The sequence below is a fragment of the Myzus persicae genome, unplaced genomic scaffold, assembly GCF_001856785.1.
Source record: "Myzus persicae strain clone G006 unplaced genomic scaffold, MPER_G0061.0, whole genome shotgun sequence".
Taxonomy (NCBI): domain Eukaryota; kingdom Metazoa; phylum Arthropoda; class Insecta; order Hemiptera; family Aphididae; genus Myzus; species Myzus persicae.
Genome location: NW_019104200.1, coordinates 663,750 through 683,817, shown reverse-complemented (window position 1 = coordinate 683,817; position 20,068 = coordinate 663,750). Strand labels below are relative to the sequence as shown.

The window sequence follows — 20,068 nt, the reverse complement described above, 5'->3', positions numbered from 1 at the left end:
AAACATAAATTAAACCATAATATCGTACATTCATATGTCATGCGCTCTGATGCCCTCCTTCATCAATCCCCCCCCGCACTCACGGCATGGTCGACCCAAGAGCAGTCATCCGGTATTGTGCACACATACATACACAAACAAACACGCACACTCAGACGTACAGACGTACGCACACTTGCACATGGCATTAAACACAAAGGAGATGATATTATTATACTTCCCGTTTAGGTATTGTGCGCGTTCCGAGGAAATACGAGCCGCGACGGGAGAATAATATATATAATAATGGTCGTCGGCTGTATTATGTTTAAGTGTTTTTCTCGTCGTTTTTACGCGAAAGGGACCGTTTGGGTGCAGGAAAGACGGAGGACGTGCGCAACAACCCTCTTCGCGGCTGGAGAGGATTTTCACACGACCATCACTGCCGTGTGAACTGCACCGTGTGCGACGCGCATTGCAAGGCCGCGAAGATATTTGTGCGCGTTTCGGATTTCCACACCCCGCCGATGGAGACGGGTGGACATACACCCGCGTGTGTGTCAATCGTATTATGACCGCCGTGAAAATACTCAGGTATACCCGTTTATTTACACGTTAATGCACATTTTATATAATATGCGTTATATAATATTATATATTATGTACCTATATACAGGTAATTTGGTAGCAGTCGTATGAAAACGATTATGAATAAGAAAAGCGCCTCTGGTCGCAGTGGTCGGCAGGTATTATTATAATAAGCTATTAATTGGCCGCTCGATCTCCGCTGTGCCGAATTCACATTATGTGTATAGCATTATAGTATTATAATATAGGTTTGTTATTCTTTTCGGATTTTTTTTTCTTACCAGTCCGCGATGTGGGCCGCCCGATTTATTACTACAATACGGATTTGTTGGTTTCGGCCGGCGCGGCGGCAGCCCAAATAATTAATAATTATATTTATTATATGCGCTCGCGGTCCGCAGGGTTGCTGCCATGTGTGCGGTCTCGACGGGCGAGCGAGCGCGGAAAAACTGGTTTGCGTGTGGAAACAGAATCCGTTGCCCGGACCTATTGGAAACGGAATCGGCGTGTGTGTGTGTGTGTGTGAGTGTGTGTGTGTGTGTGTGTTGAAGAACGAGACCCGATTGGTATATGCGATATATATATACACGTTATATACTCGTGTGGAGTATATAGTATAATATAATGTATACACACGACGCTTCGAACGAAAACACATAAATCCTTTCGGACGACGACGCGTTTTTTATTTCAGTTTTGTATATAATACATAATATGCGCACATCTCCGAGACTCGGGACGGCCGTGGACGGGACCTCGCACAGACAGATTGTCTTTTTCACACACACCATCGCATATTTGCCGGTTATAATATAATATGAGAGTGTAACGCACGGACGAGGGGATCAATCGTTTTCATCTGTGGTCGTTCATTGTTGTACCTATATCATATTAAATTATATTGATAAAATATATACGAGCAGCTGCAGCAGGTAACGGGGAGCGTATATATACATCATCGACTGTCTGCTTATTATTGATTTCCGATTTTTGTGCGAGCTCGAGAAAAATGTATATTTTATACGACATACCTGCAGCGTCATGTATTCTATATATTTTAATGTTTTTACAAATGTCGAGTGCGCAGGGAAAACAACGATACTGCAGTAGGTAACGAATATCATCAATTATTTGGTTTATATTATGTGTACGATGAGCTGCAATCGGCATTCAGCACACGGTTAAAATAAATAAATATAACAATGGAATAGTGTGCGAATAATGGCGAATACAATTAAACTCTAACGTTCATTGCTAAACAACAATAATAATATAATAGATCTAGAATGTTTTGCAGTGATTTGGCGAGGGACGCGTCAGACCGTATACATCATATTATGTTTTTTAACACGTTTCGATGCGGCGACGGGGACGGTGGCAGGAGGTGTGTACTGTATACACGTGTATATTATAATATGTACATGCCTAATAAGTTTCGATGGCACACGTGGTTGACGACGACTTGGTCGATTATTATTTATTTTGTTATCCGCGTTGAACGGTAAATCGTCTTCTCCGTGTGTGCGTGCCGGATGAGTCGTCGAGGACGCCAAAGTTTAACGACATAATACGTAATATATGATATTATGCCAAGACGACCGGTTAGTGAAAAACGGGAAATTTATGTGCGAAAGAATTATGTATGATAATAATTTTTAATAACATCGTTATCCGTTGTCGCCTATCATTTATAATTTCCTAACCCGCGCTACACGCTCTACTCGCAAAAATTCGTATATTTCCTAGTCGTAATTTTACGTTTTCAACTGATCTTAATATATACAAACATAAACCGCGGGTTTGCGTGTTTAACACACGTCTTGTACTGAATATTACGACAGTTGCAGCGTTCGTTGTATGTACCATTATTGTATACGCCTATATTATACACTCGACGTTTCGTGGCTTTTGTTTTGTTTCTTCCGATCCGTTTTCTATGTCCAGTAGATACACGGTAAATATTTGGAAAGTTTTTACTTTTAATATCGTCGTGTATAATAGGTGCAGCTCACTACAATAAACGCATGCGTATTATGGCAAATCTGAACGAGTATTTCGGCAACCTTGACACTGGTAACCGCACGGCACATAGTGGTGGTGGAGACTTTAACGTCCCGAAAAAAAAAACGATTTAAATGACGTCACATCAAATTAGCCGTGAAATTAGCGTAGAGGTTATACCCACTCGAGAGACCGGTTATATTATTGTATATGTGTACAAACGCGCCGTCTATTAGTCTGGAAAGTCGTTAAAACCGAGTACACTTCACTCTATACTTCTATACAACTATGGGGATGTGTTACAGAAGCGTATTATATTTATGTGTATAATATATTATACTCGCACACGCACTAATCGATATAGAAGTGTGAGTGTCGAAACTCTTGCGGTCTAATTTTGGCCCTAAACTTGTCCCCTTCAGATTTTGAAATAATTTGGTCGCACTATAATATATATATATAAACCGTACAACCACATGTTTAACGAACCCGTTATTATAGTATATACTACATATAGGTATAGCATGTATAGCATATTCGCGGCATGTGTGAGACTAACATATTTTCTAACATTAACGTCACAGTAATGTACCAACACAAATACGAGCTGCAGTGTTATCGTGTCCTTTAATATGTATTTTATGATCTAAAATCCCCAAAACATTATTTTTTAGTATTGTTATGTCCAAATGCAGGTAATACGGCGTAAGTCGATGACAACTACTCTTGACAACATAATCATTGTTTTATATACCTACACTTAAAAAAAATAAGCGCGTAATTATAGTAGAAATGTGTAGAATACGATAAAAAGTATATATATTATACCTACCCGCATATACTTTTTCTGGTTTACGATGTTATTGTAATGGCGTGTTTAATACGCGGTGTATTGTACTACTACATAGTATACGAGTATACGTTAAAGACCCAGTACTCAATAGTACTTAATATACATTACTACTAATACTACACCATGAAATATACATTATGATATACCTAGATAATTATAGATGTGTATACAGTAGTTGCTTATTACTGTGCAGTGTGCAAGGCGGTAATTTTAAAACATAAAATTTTACAAGTTTATTATAATGCTGTTGTTCATTAGTGAAATAATAAACGTATATACAAGCATAGGACCCGGCTTATTATTCGAGCAAGTGGATGAGTTTAAATATCAGCCAGGAGTCAACATAAGCACGAAAAATAACACGAGCTAAAAAGGCGACCAAGGGTAAGACCTCGCCAGTGATGATTAGACAGTGCGAGGACTGCTATGGATATTTCATTTATAGATGTGTATGAATTGATGTCAATACAAATGGATAATGTACATATATGGTTAATTATTTGATGTGAGCTTGCAAAAGGTGTTCTGCGTATGGCACCAAGAAAAATAATAATAATAATATGAACATATTAAACTCAATAAATAATAGTACTTATTTTGAAGATTCGAACTTCTATTTTTTTTCCCGATTGAACAGTATAGGTACTAGAATTTAAAACAAAATTACACAATGCACACATCATATGCATAAACTATTATATACATATTGTATAACTACATACAATCTATATTTTAATAATATATAATAATTTCTGTCGCAGTGCTCACAAGTTCGGAATAATCATTCCGGCGTCGATCTTCAATTTATTTTCTATTTTACACGTGCCTCCGAATCTCCGATGATGGCTAGGGTTAGGTAGTGACAGTGACTGTACCTGCAGTGCGATAAATGTATAAACGTTTACATCGCGTCATTATATTATATAATATAGATGAATTATCGTAGAAAAATTATGATGGCAAAATAAAATACACGCCAGAAAAAGGCGTACGTTAGGCTTTCGCAGCGTACAATAAAATCCGTCTGCTTAATAAAAATATCTACTTGGACCGCACGCGCGCAAACTGTCACCTGTTCGTACGAAAAATAGTTATATTTACAATATAATACCTATATAATAGCTGTTGTCGCTAATGAAAACGTCATTTGTGCGTGCCCAGTCGCATGGTACAATAATGGGACGAATAAATAAAGAAAACGATTATTGATGTCGTAGAATTTTTTTCGCCTACCTATACCCATTTAAATTATTATTATACGCAGGTATATATATGTATTTATACTTGGACCGCTGCGAGCGTAATATGCTCGCACAATACGTATGGTTGCAGTATATTATACAGTATAGGTCGTACCCATATTATTATAACAGTACGTGGTCAGAGCTCGCGTGTGGTATATATACTGTGGTATATTATATTATAGTGAATTTATTATATACCGCACAGTCTATGGGTATGTTTATAAAACAACGACGACGGTCCGCTTTCTCGGCGAAAAATAATATGCGCACACAAAATCACAACGTACGCTGTGCTGCAGTGTTTCGTATTGTATTAGTGCGTGTACGTGTGTGCGTGTGTGTGTGTTTGTGTATATAGTGCACCTACCTATATACATGCGCGATATTGTTATTACTTATTATTATTACTATTATTGTTATTATTATTATTAAATATACCTACCTCAAACGAAACAACGTCCATTTTAACACGTCCAACGATGTATCCGAAAAAAATAATAATTTAATAATTCTAACGGTTCTAGCGCGATATTATACATACATATATATGTGTGTGTGTGTGTGTGTGTGTGTGTGTGTGTGTCCATCTACTGCTCCTTATACGTACGTAATGGCGCGGAATCGAATTAATCATAATTTAATATCTCCTCTCGCCTGATATCAGCCTCGGGGAAAACGCGTTCCAATCGATCCACATAATGTCCATCTGCAACGTGTGTGCACCTACCTTGTAACCACCGAACTTTTTACCTTAGTATATTATACGTATGAAATGTATAATATTATATTGTTATACCTACTATACAGTACCCACTATTGGCTGCAACTGCTATTAAATGTCGTTGGGTATGTGATACATTCGAAATGATTTAATATTTACATAAATATAATATATTATATCCAATGTTGTCGCATTTGACGTTCGTTACGCGTTTCTGGTTTCTATTCTACCACTAGGATCTAGTGTGAAATACTGGTGAATCTGATTTATGTATTGTAGGTATGTAGTAACAATTATTAACGGAAAATTAATGATATTTAATATTATGTTATCCGTCCAGGTCTGACGAATACGATTTAATACAATAGTTTACTCGGTAATATTTGTACGTGCGCAGGTCAAAGTATATTGTCTTTTGGAATTATTTCATAATAAACATAATATTTGTAAAAAAAACAATGTTCTAGATGAAGCGATTTTTCGATACAAAAAAAGTATGGTATTTTCGACTTGGCTAATGCCTTATTTTTGTTGTGAAAAAAATAATGATTTTAAAATTAAATATTTTGTATTGTATATGAATGCTGTTCAATTTTTATTCAAAACCAACATGCATTTTTTTTAACAATTATGATTTTTAACTATCTATTTATTTTGATTACCAAATGTACTATTATATCCGCTTACTTAAAATAGTTAATAGTAAACGAGCAATGTAGGTATACTGTTCCCTTATATTTCAACCACTATTTAGTATTTTTGTCATCAAATATTAACATTTTGTTCATTATCTTGTACACAATAAGTCTAAATTGTAAATCTCTTTTTTCAAGCCTACAGCGAAGACACATCATTCGTCCTATCCTCGCGGTGACTCCTGCAGACTGTGTGCAATATAGTTCTTACAAAATATGAATACGAAAAAAGTAGAATTTAAATAGAAATATTATAATTTATAACACAATAGTTATATTTTTTAGTTTAGACTTACGAAAAATGGATGTAGAAATTACAAATTTTTAATCTGTAACTTAAAAAACACAATAATTGCGAACTCTTAAGAAATAACTAATTCGTTTTATTATTCTACTACTAATTATTGTTTATTATTCAGCGATCTAAATCATTTGGTCAGCTGGACATTTATGCAAGTCTAATCCCTATAAATTCCCACAAGTTTTTATTTTTTTATCAGTTGACGCGGTGCGTTGAAGTCTCTATATACGTTTCGTGTTTACATAAAAAGTCCGAATAAGAGGAATATCTTATATATTATATAATAAAATAAATATAATATTAATATATATCACTCTATCGGTCACGTTTATCATACGACATTCCACCCCATATGGACTGTAGTACTATACACACTTAACTACTATATATTATCAACTATAATATATAGTTACTATATAATGTAGTACTACCTATGTCTTACGAATACTAGGAATTCTTTAGGCGACGGACGCAATAACACACTTTTGGTCGAAAATTCATTACGGCGGTAGGCGATCGGAGGTTAGGCGGCATAATAGCGTTTTAAGGCAAACGTGAATTCTCCATAGACGAAAATATTTAAATTTTCCACGTGTACCCATCAATTATTGTACGCATTTAGTCGTTACGCTGCCGGTTTTTTTTCCATAGCCACTGTGGCCAACGCGACGTGTCGTAAATACCTATCTACATCGTTTCTATATATATATATATATATATATATATAGTATACCTAATCATTATCATAATATATATATATATGTATACTAAACATACTATTATATCGAGCTCATACAATAATTTTATACAAAAAAGAAACGCTAGTACGACGCGCGGCATATATAATAATTTATATTGTACCTACTACAGGACCACATTGTATACCTAAACTACACTATTACCTACAACTAACTTGTAACGAATTATTAAAAAAAAAATGTCTGTTTTTCTTACATTCCAGAACCGCTGCAGGTTATGAGTATTGAACATGGATAGCGGCAACGAGACCCTTTTCTCGGAGGACTCATCGCCCGACTCGGCGCCACCGCCGTCGCCTAGCAGTGGTCGAGGGAGCCAACAGCCCACGCCAGCGCCCACCCCTCCACACATCACTTCTTCCTTATCCAAGGTAAACACACATTTTTACATTATCATAATATTTCACGTCTGCGCCGGTCTTCTGATACTATGTAGACGGCGTCTATACATACCGCATATTTATGTAAAAAAAAGGTTTCTACGGTTTTGTATCGTCGGAACCCTTATTTCTCCCTTTAAAATACTGCGTTTGGTGGTTGAAACGGTACGACGATGTCAAGTTGTCATGTCGTGTTAGAAAATAAAGACCTGATACGACACCGCAGTATACATGTATTTAGGTAATTTATTTTCGTATCGGGGATTTGATAAACGTAAACAATATAAAAGTAAACATAATATTTCACGGTCGATTTGACAGCTGCAGTCATCGATGGCCCTTTATCGTTAACCGAAAATCGAAATAATTTATATAAATACGTTCAAAAAATATTTTAACGACTATTCCAAAATATTATTTAAAACCAAACTAAACCGTGCGCATACCGTGTTAGTCCATATTATAATTATTGGAAAAAATCAATCTTGGCAAATATATTCGCAAATAAAATCCCAATTCCCAACAAAGATCATATTGTATAATTTACCTAAGCCAACTCATATTATTATATTTTAAAAACAGATTGGAAATAAGTTTTCTTTTTACATAGAATTTGTTAATTATTAACATTATGTTTAACGATTCGGGGATAGATTCCTCACAGACAAAATGTCATGTTTTGTTGACTATAGCGTGTCATCGTTACTTCGAGAATACTTCATCAAATCGTCGTTGTATCTCATCATCGGATGCGTTGCAATGAGATTTAAATTTGAAATGTACTTAATCGACGGAACAGGTATATGAACTAGGAAAACAGTTATTATATCCAACTTTTTCGATCACCAGGGAAAGATAGAATATAAATTTAATTAGTCTGGACTTGGGGCCACTGTCTGTACGCCTGTTATATATTATTAAATTATGTGTGTCCTCACATAGGATCGAAAAATATCAACTGATTGAGTATTTTCGTATAATATGGCCCATTGGCCCCAAACAATTAATATGTAATTGTGCGTGCCTACGCACGTATTTTGTACCATAACTATCACCGGATAAGTTCGGCAAAATGAAATGTCGTCATTCTTAATTATACATACTTAAAATGAAATGTAGGTACTTGGTACAAATATTATATTGCTAATGATGGAAAAACATGTCTGTCTGTCGGTAATTATCGCCGTTCATTATAGACACATAAAATACTCGTTTTCCATTTAAAAATATGTAGGCATTGTCTGGGAATATATTTCGATTTATAGAGTTTTGAAGTTCGATTTATTAACGGCATGTACCGCACATAAACGTATAAGTCTTGTACGCATATAATAAGATTTTAATCGATTTCACCTTGTAAATTCATCTTATTATTAAATGTGACCACCATTTATAGCAACGACGACAGTGCGTGATGCGTATAATATACTGGGTGATTATTTTAACAGTAACACTCAACACCCATTAACTCGAAACGCATCATTTTTTTTACAATTTGAATTCATTACAAAACAACCTTTTTTGAATACATATTAATATTACTATTTTCATCGTTACCAAGTTTTTACTATTTTAAATGATAACATATAGTTTAATTACATATAATTCGGAAGCTGAATATTTCTCTGAAAGTAATAAAAATTACATTTTAAACAATTATAAGTTATGTATTGTGACCTAATCTATTAGTAAGTGATTGAAATGTAGCTGAGCAGAGTGGAGCGTGACACCTCCGCAAAATTATGGTCAGCTATTCTGCTCGTCAAAACTTTAAATGTGAAAAAAAATATTTACAAAAAAGTTAATTCTTTTCGATATGATAATAGTAATTAATACAAAAAGAAACCAAAAACACCTAAAAGAACCATCCTGTATGATGCATAATATTTATAATGATGTCAAGTACCAGAGTTTTGCAATAAGAAAATTTATCATCTTCAGGTTAAAATAAAAAGGGTAATAGTGTCACAGTAGGTGACTACTATAGAATAGTAGCAGCTATATTGCTATAATATAAAATTTGGCATTAGATACATTCGGCGTACGATATCTCATATTTTAAATGCTGATTATGAAAACAGTTAAATGTTTAAACGAAAAAAATGTTTTGAAATCTTTAACGTCTGTCTTCAAAGACTAAGCGTTTTTTGCACGTATGTTTATTTTTATATTATACCTTCACTTTCTAATGCTTTTTTTAATGGTGCATTCAAAAAATAGTTTGTATAGATACATCATACATGAATAGATAGGTATATTGTGTAAACGGAAAATATAGAGTATATATACAGGGTGATTTTTTAACGTAAGGACAGTAATATTTTAAAAAATATTAACTATTTTTAATTTTTGGAATAGAATCATACATTTTTAATTGCATATTCCGAAATAAAATACTTTTCAGAGTATTTATATTTCAATTTATAGAAATCAAATTTTTAATGAGCTGTTAATTGGTTGTAACTTATAAGTAATTCAAATTTTAACGATTGGAGTGTACTGTAGAGTGGCAAGATTACAAGAAAAATAATGAAAAATACTCTACTCATCTAAACTTTTATAATACTGATGATACTACTTACCATAAATAAGTAGAAAGTATATTTTTTTTAAATTTATCAATACTAACAATGATTTTAAATCATTTAAAAAATGTTTTTTCAAAAATGGTAATATGTAGTTTGAAATATTAAATGTAATTTTTAAAGAGATTATCCTGTAAGTATATTACATGAATCGAAAGTGTCTTTTCTTTTTATTCGCTAAGACAATATATGTTCTATGTGGTCTACAACAATACATACATGTGATACATTTATCGCAAGACAGTTATTATGAATTGCGAATGTTTTGTGTTAAAAATATCACCTCGTATATGCTATATAATTTATATTTTATAATATAATATAATGTATACAGTATACATAATATTATAATACAATGATTTAACTTTCATTTGCTGTATTGTGATTTGTGACGCTTTATTATATTACTATGTACAAATAAACAGATTTAAATACCTTTTTAATAATACAATATTATGATGACGATATAATACATTTAAATTAGCTTAAATATAATGTTTTATGCACAGGTAATAACCAATAGGTAGGTAGTAGGTACACCGCGTTAAGTAATTTTTAATTTTTAAATGAAATGTACGAGATTCAATTGCTCATTAGTTATTTTGCATCTATACAAAGATAATATCGATTGTGTTTTTTAATAATACAACGCAACACGACTTGGGGTTATATATTTGGAAAGTAATAATAATGACGAAAATTAAAATATTGATCGATGAACAATAAACGAGTCACATAAACTTTATACACAATATTTTCAATTTTGTATATTTACCGTACTAACGTATACGGTTGTATACTTATAGTTTACTTGTGTACCTGTATTGTCGTGTAATTGTAATTTAGTATTATATAATAATATAGTGTGGATGTGTGGGCTACTAGGAATACAATTACAAATTAATCTTTTGTTTATCAACTTTTTTACTTGCATGATTCTCAGATACCTACCTTTCGTATAAGAACTATTGGAATTTCAATAATACAGATTTTAAAGGTTTAGCATTTGTTCGTTCAAATTGTACACTTTTACGGCTACTCGAACAATTATTATTTTTCAAAATCTTATGAAATAGAATATAAAAATTATGTTCATTAAATTATATATCAATACGACATGTTTTTTATCGGTTATTTTAACTCATAAATTGTTGAAATCTCGTTTTTTTTATTCGAAGGTTACACTTTCTGATAAACGTCAAAACAAATTTAATACATCAATAAAATACAGCAGTTCGTATTGTGTTTTATTTCTTAACGAGTATAAAAATAAATTGTTATTCCATTGACAAACACACGTAACGTCGTTTTAAAACCCTTCACAAAATATTATTATTTATTACGGAGCACTGATTGCATTTTATTTTAAGCCTCCCTAACGCCGACATATATTATAATATACCTATTGATATCACCAAAACAGCAATAAATATTCAACAGTCTATCAAACTAATAAACTCGAACGTATAGGTACGCACGTCAAACTCGAATCGCAAGTTTTTTTTTTTTATTAGAAACGCTTGTTTTCATCAATTTTGTACCCATACATGAAGTTCTATCATTGTTCTTATAAAGGTCGGTGTTCTTTGGGGATCCATGCGAAATATAATTTACAAATTTCGATGAGAACGGGAACCGCAACATGACGTATACCATCGTAAATATTGTAATGTTATACACTTTAATTATACACTACCTATATACACACACATTACACAATATAATATGACATATTATATTGTTCGTATTTCGTGGTTAAGCCACACTAATATACCTACTCTAATACTTACATACGTATTATATTATATGGGTGCACGCATGTACCTATTATAAATTTATAGCATATAATGACACTACAGTTACTATACGTACGCAGCAGTTGATATATAATAACAGCCGACCATTTATGACCTTAATAAGGAATGAGACAAAAAAAAAATCTCACAAAAAAGTAAGTCCTTTCCATTGTGTCGCGTGTCTCATATGAGCTAGTCGCTCACTACCGTCGGTGTATTTAATCATGTATTATTATTGATATTATTGTTAATACCTATTATATATTTTAGTCGCCGATACTTGTCGTTTTCTTTCGTATTTAATGATTTTATTTCTACTCCATACACATAGTGGTGAGTCGCAACACGGTCAGTGCGTGTCCTTATACAACATGGAGGTGTATTATATCATGACGTATGTGCTCTTGGCGAAAAAGGAGAGAGGGAGACGAGACTGGTTTAGCACGTGTGTTTAACATGTACATATTATATGCTCGCATTATTATTATTATATTTTATACTCCCGTTTATGATAATATATGTATACAATATTATATATATTATTATGTGCATTTATTATACATAAAATGTAGGTTACGCGGGTGACGTATATAATTTTACAATAATAATAATAATATAATAAACTCAGATATACCCTCCAGACGTGCAGCTGCAACCCGACTAATTGCGTCGGTCGTCAGATTTATTTGTTTACCTTTTCGTTCTGCCCGTTTTTTCGTTCCGCGTGTTGTTTATTTTTTTTTATTATATATATATACATATACATTATATTCTAATCGATTTTTTTCCGCGTTGGAATAATCGACAGCAGTAATTATTATTACTATACAGCACGTACTGTACCTGTACTACACGCTCGCGCGCACACACACACATACACACACACACACACACACACACACACACACACACACACACACACACACACACAGACTAAAGTCGTAGCGGGCCTCGTCAGGATTGATGATCAAGCTAATTCACGCCGTCGTCGACGATCATATATATGCAGAGATTCATTCAGAATTTTATGCGTTTTTCATGTACCACAGACATGGCAAACACTTTAACCGTTAAATGCGAATTGACAATCGTATATACATACATACAGGTAATATGTATTACCTGAAAAGTACCTATATTGTGCGTGGTACGTGTCTTTGTTAGTTTGTTACTACTTCTACCGCTGCCGAAACTGCCATCGTCAGTTAGGCACAACCAGGGTTACACTACATTATTGATTATAATATTATATTGTCCGGGGATAGAAAAAACCGTTCCGGTCGTTCCGCCATTTCTCCGTGATCACCGCAATTATTTATATATAGTTTTAAAACTAACTGCGAAATTTCACAACACCGATTGTTTGAGAAAAATGATTAGGTTGTGTTTACACTTACCTTGAAGATAACAACAATAATGGCGTTGCAGTTTTTATCAAGTGAGTTGTGTTGTAGCAATAATTGTCGAGAATTTATATAAGTGTATTATAAATCGGTAAAATAATATTTCTTATCACCTGCAGGGCTTGTATATTATGACTGTATAATGCAACTTTATTATGTCTTTAACTCGCTCCCCATCTCGCCCCTCCCATCGTTCAGAATCGAAATAACGCATAATATTATAATTTTACATTGGTACAATTATGAGTATTAGAGTTTCACTTAAAATCGTACATTTATGTCTTTTTTTTTAGATTTATTAATTAATCACTCTATACATATTACTTAATTTTACAGTAATCACTCGAGTGACTAATTTTTAGAACTGTAAATTATATTAAAATGTTTTGTATAAAGTACAGTTTAAATTAAAATGTTGCAGTGCCATGCTTAAATTTTTTTAGTTCTTATATGATAAGTTCATAACTATCTTCTTCTATTCGGACACATGAAAACGACCATGTATAGAACCTTTTTCGTTTCTTTTATCGCTCTCCACTTTTCTCTATTCTTTAACATGCTGACATCGAATGTGATATTTATTCTTTCTGATCACTTTTCATCGTGTCGACCCATTTCTGACAAAATCTACCAAATAGGGTCTTTTCCGCTCGGTTTTTTCCCCATGGAGGAATGCATTAAATTTTTTAACTCCGTACCGTTTTCCACACCCCACGTTACCTGCCCATTGGGCCAAACAAATCTTTTACTATACTCAGGAATCGACTCGTGATATTGGATTTGTTGCGTAGTATTTGTACATCATTGTTATTTTCAACGTTCGAAAATTCTTTGTATTTTAATTTTTATGTTTGAATGAGTGGAGTTCCACAAAAACTCAAATAATGTAAATACATATTCTTAAAACACAAACATTTTAAAGATAAAACGATGTTGTACCTATAATTTTAAAGGAATAATTAATTTTCGGTATCTTATATCCCAATACTGCTACATACTTGTAGAATAGCAGATAGGTAAATCAAAATATTCAGTAAGTAGTAAACACAGACATATTAATATTAAACATTGAATACATTCCACATGCACGAACACAATCACCACCTACTTCACGCCGATATGTCGTTCTATTTCCCTTTCGTCGTTGCCGGAGCCCGGAGGAACGAAAAAGTAATGGCACGACTGAGATGTGTACCATAGGTGTGCACAGACACGCGAAATCTCATCGGGCACGACGTGGGTATACGCGTGTGGGGGAGGGGTGTGTCGGTTTTTCAAAAACGAAGTGTATATTTCGAGATATTTCTTTGTTCTAAGCCTGAAAACCAGTCGCAATAGTGGTTTTTCGGAAAACTAAAAAATCACCGAAACATAATTAAATAATAATCATTCGCGAATACGAAACGCGCGCACAGTATTATAATATCGTCGTGCACAAACAACAACTGTACGGGCGCGGGCTCGTGTGCGGTGGCACATATCCTTATATATATATATGTGTATGATAATAATACACACATTATACGTGCATACAACGAGGTCCGAGAGCGGAGACGAAAATTATTTACAATCCTCAGCGGCAGTGGCGGGCGGCATTATCTCTCCTCTCGGGGACGGACCGTGGGAATGCGTTAACCGAACGCCCACAGTCGTAGAGTACCTATATTATATTATGCACTGACGCAGACTGGTTTTTTCTTTTTATTATTTCCTTCTCTTCTTCGCGTCTGTTGGCCTCTCCTTGTCCTCCTCGCCGCGCGCGGTCACCGCCGATTTCGTCGTCATTTCCCGGTGCGCATAATATGTATAGTGTCGAATCCCTGCAGTAGATCACGTCGTGACAGTAATAATTGTATCGCGACGTGCAGAGTATATTTTACGTGGGCGTCTACTAAACCAGCTGTCTGGGCGTGTCGGATTTCCCCGGAAACGACGAAAAGTACGGTGCGGTGCGATGAGTTTCGGAAAATCGAAATGTTCTACGCGTGCTGCGGCCGCGAGTGCGTCGTCATGGTCCACGATTATTGCTGAGACGTGCAGCGAGTATACAACTCGCCTGCAGCAAAGGGGGTAGTGCTTGTTTTCAAAACTTTTGAGCCCGCGGATATAAAAGGAAATACTGCAGACCGCGAGTTGCTTTATTTTGATAACGATATGATACGTGTATATAGGATACGTAGGTGCCTACCTATAATTTTATGCCCGACGACGATTTACATAATCGTATTATTATTATTATTATTATTATTATTATTATTATTATTGTGTTAGCCCAGCGTTATTGTTTGAAAAAACTTCTTCTACAAATTAAAAACTATGCATAATAATATGCATTGAAATACGCGGTTACATATCAAGATTTGTACGCATATACATGGAGAGTAGACTGTAATTTAGTTCCGTAGCGTGTAGATATGATTACGCTGATATAGTAGTATAGTACCTATAATAAATTACAACTACGCTAACGGTATATAATATAATAGTTGAATTTCCTTATACACGAGTGACGAGTCTGATCATTTTTAACTATTGAAATTTGAAGTGAAATGTTATTCATTTTTCTATTATTATTGAAATACGAGTGTTCTTTTTTTTTTTATTATTCCAGTAACATCGACAACCCACATAAGTGCCACATTTTAAATGAATTTATATAATTTATATTCTGATGATAATTCCCAAACCAAGTCATTAATTTCGGCTTAAGCGTACTATTTTTAAATTCAATACAATATTCTATGTAACGATTTGTTATTATGTATTTTTATTTGTGACTGACACCACTTTTCGGAGCAGAACATTTGCTTGTAGTTTCAGTTAGAAAATATTGTTTTAAAGTTTGTACCTTATTGGGACTCGGGGCGTCATAAGTGGGCATCAAAGTTCCAAGTAGATACGTCGTAATAAATTATTGGGAAAAACGAGTAATATTTACCCAACACTAGTTTCAACTTCACTCTTTTCTTTTTTTGGTTGTAACTCAGAAAGATAATCCAAATATTTTGGCTTTTTAAGCTATCTATTAATATTTATATTCACTATAACATAAACCTATGTTAGTAACATTTTTGTTTTGTCAAATATTTTCAAAATTCAAAACAAAGTTACTCAAGTTTGTTCTTAGTATTCTTACAGGCATTTTAATATATTGAAAATACACATTATTCTAGATAAAGTTTTTTTTTATAAAATTTAACCTTCGAATTTGAACAAAATTGTATATAAAAATATTTTTTCACAGTTGCTTTTAGTTATTTTATTGTAATTCAAAAAAATATTAATCGTATACATTTAAAAATATATTCTTCGTCGAGCATTTTCTTTGGTTATTTAGGGTTATTTTGTTTGACAGTTCATTACGTTACTAAATTAGATACGGCAACATTTATAAGTAATATTTTTTTAATCCGATCGCGAAATGCTCGCGATTACTATTTGAAAGAAAAATGAAAGTGAAACATTTGACATGATATTTTCTATTTTATGTACTTCCGTCTTCCTAGAACGAACATAGACAATCAAAATAAGTACATAACTCGGACAGGTGACATATATGTTCCTAGCAAATTGACGACAAAGGTTTATTATGCAATGTACGTTTATTTTTTTTCCATTTGTTATAAGGCTAATTACAGATAAATACAATGAATAGCTACGAATGCAATTAAATAATACACTAATTATGTCACCCGTGTGTGTGTGTATGTTTGTGCGTGTGCGTGGTTTTTACTATAATATTAATTGGGTATTACAAATTACAATACAATTCATAAATTCATTGTTCTATTACATTCTAAAGACATTTTCCATAATGGATTGTTATAATATAATATTATTATTACATAGTAGCGTCGGTGCAGGTCGGTCGTCACAACTCGGACAAACTAATAAATCTATCGATGAGCGAAAACGTTTTACGCAACACAGGTACACGACTTGACTTCAACAAATCGCCCAGTAAAATATGTTTTATTGTGATATAAATACATGTGTACTACACTGATATATAATCATGGTTGAGACCGTCGTCACGCCGCGATTTATCGATGTCGACTATATAATATAATTATAAGGTTTGAAGACTTGGTGAAATCGACAAAATGCCTACATTTAAAGTGCACTCAGACAATATTATTGACAAACGTACGAACCAAGTGACGTAACGTGCAAGAGGTGAGGGATTTTCGGGCTGGACCACACCCTCCACCCCAAATAAGTAAAATTTGAGTATTCATAAAATCATATCGAGTAATACATTTCATTTGGTATTGTTGTTGAATAGTCAATCCGTAATAATAGCATTTGTTTTATTTACTAATATAATCGCAGTGCATAGCAATAAACTATTGACGACGGACTATAAAAACACAATAACTTTAGAGTAAAACAGTTCAGACAATTGATGTTAAGCAGGCTCTGGACACTTTAAATGATAACAATAATTGGTGGCCATTTTTTAAAGACAATATTGTTATGTACATTATATTGCACTTATTATATATTATATGTTTAATGGTCATATTAATTCCTCCAAAAAAATGGCGAATTCATTTATAAGATTTTCCCTACGATTCTCGTATAACTCCTTGTCGGTGTCCATTCTGATTTATTTATTCTGCGGTTAACGGAGGCGCTGAAAGTTGGTTTTTCCTATGACAATATTCATGCGTAAATAAGTGAAAAGTGAGTGGGTGGTATAGACCGTATGGTGTGAAAAAATAGAACATATATGTACAGTCCCTCGAATTTGCTTGTTATGCATATTTAAGGAATAGCTTCTCTACGTATTGTTTCAAACAGGATTATTTTTGCTATTGGGGGTTGGTGTATTGACTCAAAATAAAATCGCCATAGATGTTTCAAAACCAATCGGTGCCCCCCTGGTGGTCAATGTACCTTACACGCAGTTCACAATAATCATAGATTTGGCTGTATCCGTTCGATTGGACTTTGGAGTTACGTTTACAAAGTCCTCGCAATAATTGTGTGCATATTATATGTAAATACAAAACGATCATAGCCGTACTGGCGTTATGCACTTCTCTGCACGGTACCGTGAAGTAAATATTTTATATAAGCTGGTTTGATATCACATAGTTAATGCACGTGGTATAAACCAACTGCCCGAGTACTACCACCTATACCTATATACGTGCGTATAAAATATAATATCAACACAATAAATATTATAATCGTTGCTGTGCGGGCCAGCGCGGATCACAATAAATTACTGGGGGAGGGGGGGGGGAAAGAACCCATAATATACGCATACGTTGGGTTACCTAACCCACATACGTCATCGTGTTTTATCCGTACCTCTATTACAGCTGGTGTCTATTAGACATCATGAAATATGAACTAACTTATTATAAAGCGTCAAACCGTGCTGTACAGCCATATATTTAAATTATTTTTTTTTTTAATCTCTGATCCACATTTATCCCTATCCGTATGTACACGAACGTTTTCACAGTGCTCTCCTGCAGCGTTCGTATAGTTCTGACCTGTATCCGAATCTTGCGCAAGACCGGCACCGTATCAATCGCTTTACAGACACTTCAAGTGGCCTCCGGCGTGACGGCTGTGTGTGCGCAGTTTTTTTTTTTTAAATTTCATTTTTCCACTTTAATAAAACGTCCATCGGTCGAAATTACAACCTTGCCATAGTACGAGCCTCGGGGTGCCGGTCGCACGACGATGGCGCATATTATTCATAATATATATATTTATGCGAGTATAATAATACTAATAATATGTATCTATTCGTATTTTTTTTTTTATTCGAGTTCAATTATTAATATTAAAAGAAAAAAAAATTAAGAAAAACCGGAACTCGATTTGGAGGCGGTGTTCCGCACGCGCCCGAAGTTGAAAAATGAAAACACATGCGCAGAAATAATATAATAATTTAATATGTTATATTATATATGTATAGGATTATGCGTCGTACGCGGAGACTGCAACAAACGAAAAACGGGAACATTATGCGAAACCGGAAGAACAACATTTAAAAGATTATATATGATATATCATATCGGCCGTTATGGCTATACTTATTATTACCTACGACTCTATTAATGTCGAAAAGAATATGCATATACTGATACACTAATGTTGTTATAATATTATGTATCTAAGTACCGTAAAAATAGTATATACATAAGTATGTAACAAGTGTCAAGTACATACCTATGATATCCACGAAGAATAAATATGTATTTATTCTTCGCATGCCATTACATAACATACGAATTTTTGGTTTAATTATTTAAATTTAAAATCAACCAGGTGAAAAAATTACACATGTTCCCCACAATCTTTTGATCTATTTTTTGTGGACATATATTGTGTATATATTGTATACGTTTTGTGCATACATAACGTTTTTTTTTTAAGAATATTACTCAATTAATTCGAATTATTATTGAAAAATTACATGGCTCAAAAATGTCATAATATGACGAATTTAAATCGCATATAATACGTGGAATGTGCACGAAACACAATTGTCGTTATTCTAATTTAATTTCAGCTAATACTCTGCTTCAGTAATAAATTTGATTTTTTCGAGTACGGGTACTAAATATAGGTAAATTTATACTTAGTATAATATGCAATCAAAAATCGTCTAAGTGTATCTATTCGTCTGCATAAACTACGAACTATTTTACAACAATAAACCCGTAAACCAACCGTTGAGTTTTTCCCTCGTAAAACTACACCTACTATTGTCACCACGCCACCACGGATAATTAAAATAC

General features: G+C 33.6%; 1 protein-coding gene across 1 annotated transcript in view; it reads left to right on the top strand.

Annotated features, from left to right (window-relative positions):
• The window catches only part of LOC111039906 (leucine zipper putative tumor suppressor 2 homolog), a 48,724-nt gene that overhangs the window by 23,491 nt on the left and 5,165 nt on the right, over positions 1 to 20,068 (top strand). The window contains exon 2 of the mRNA XM_022323559.1: positions 7,344 to 7,511. Coding sequence (XP_022179251.1) covers positions 7,371 to 7,511 — 141 coding nt within the window. The 5' untranslated portion in view covers positions 7,344 to 7,370. The remainder of the gene's footprint in view (positions 1 to 7,343; positions 7,512 to 20,068) is intronic.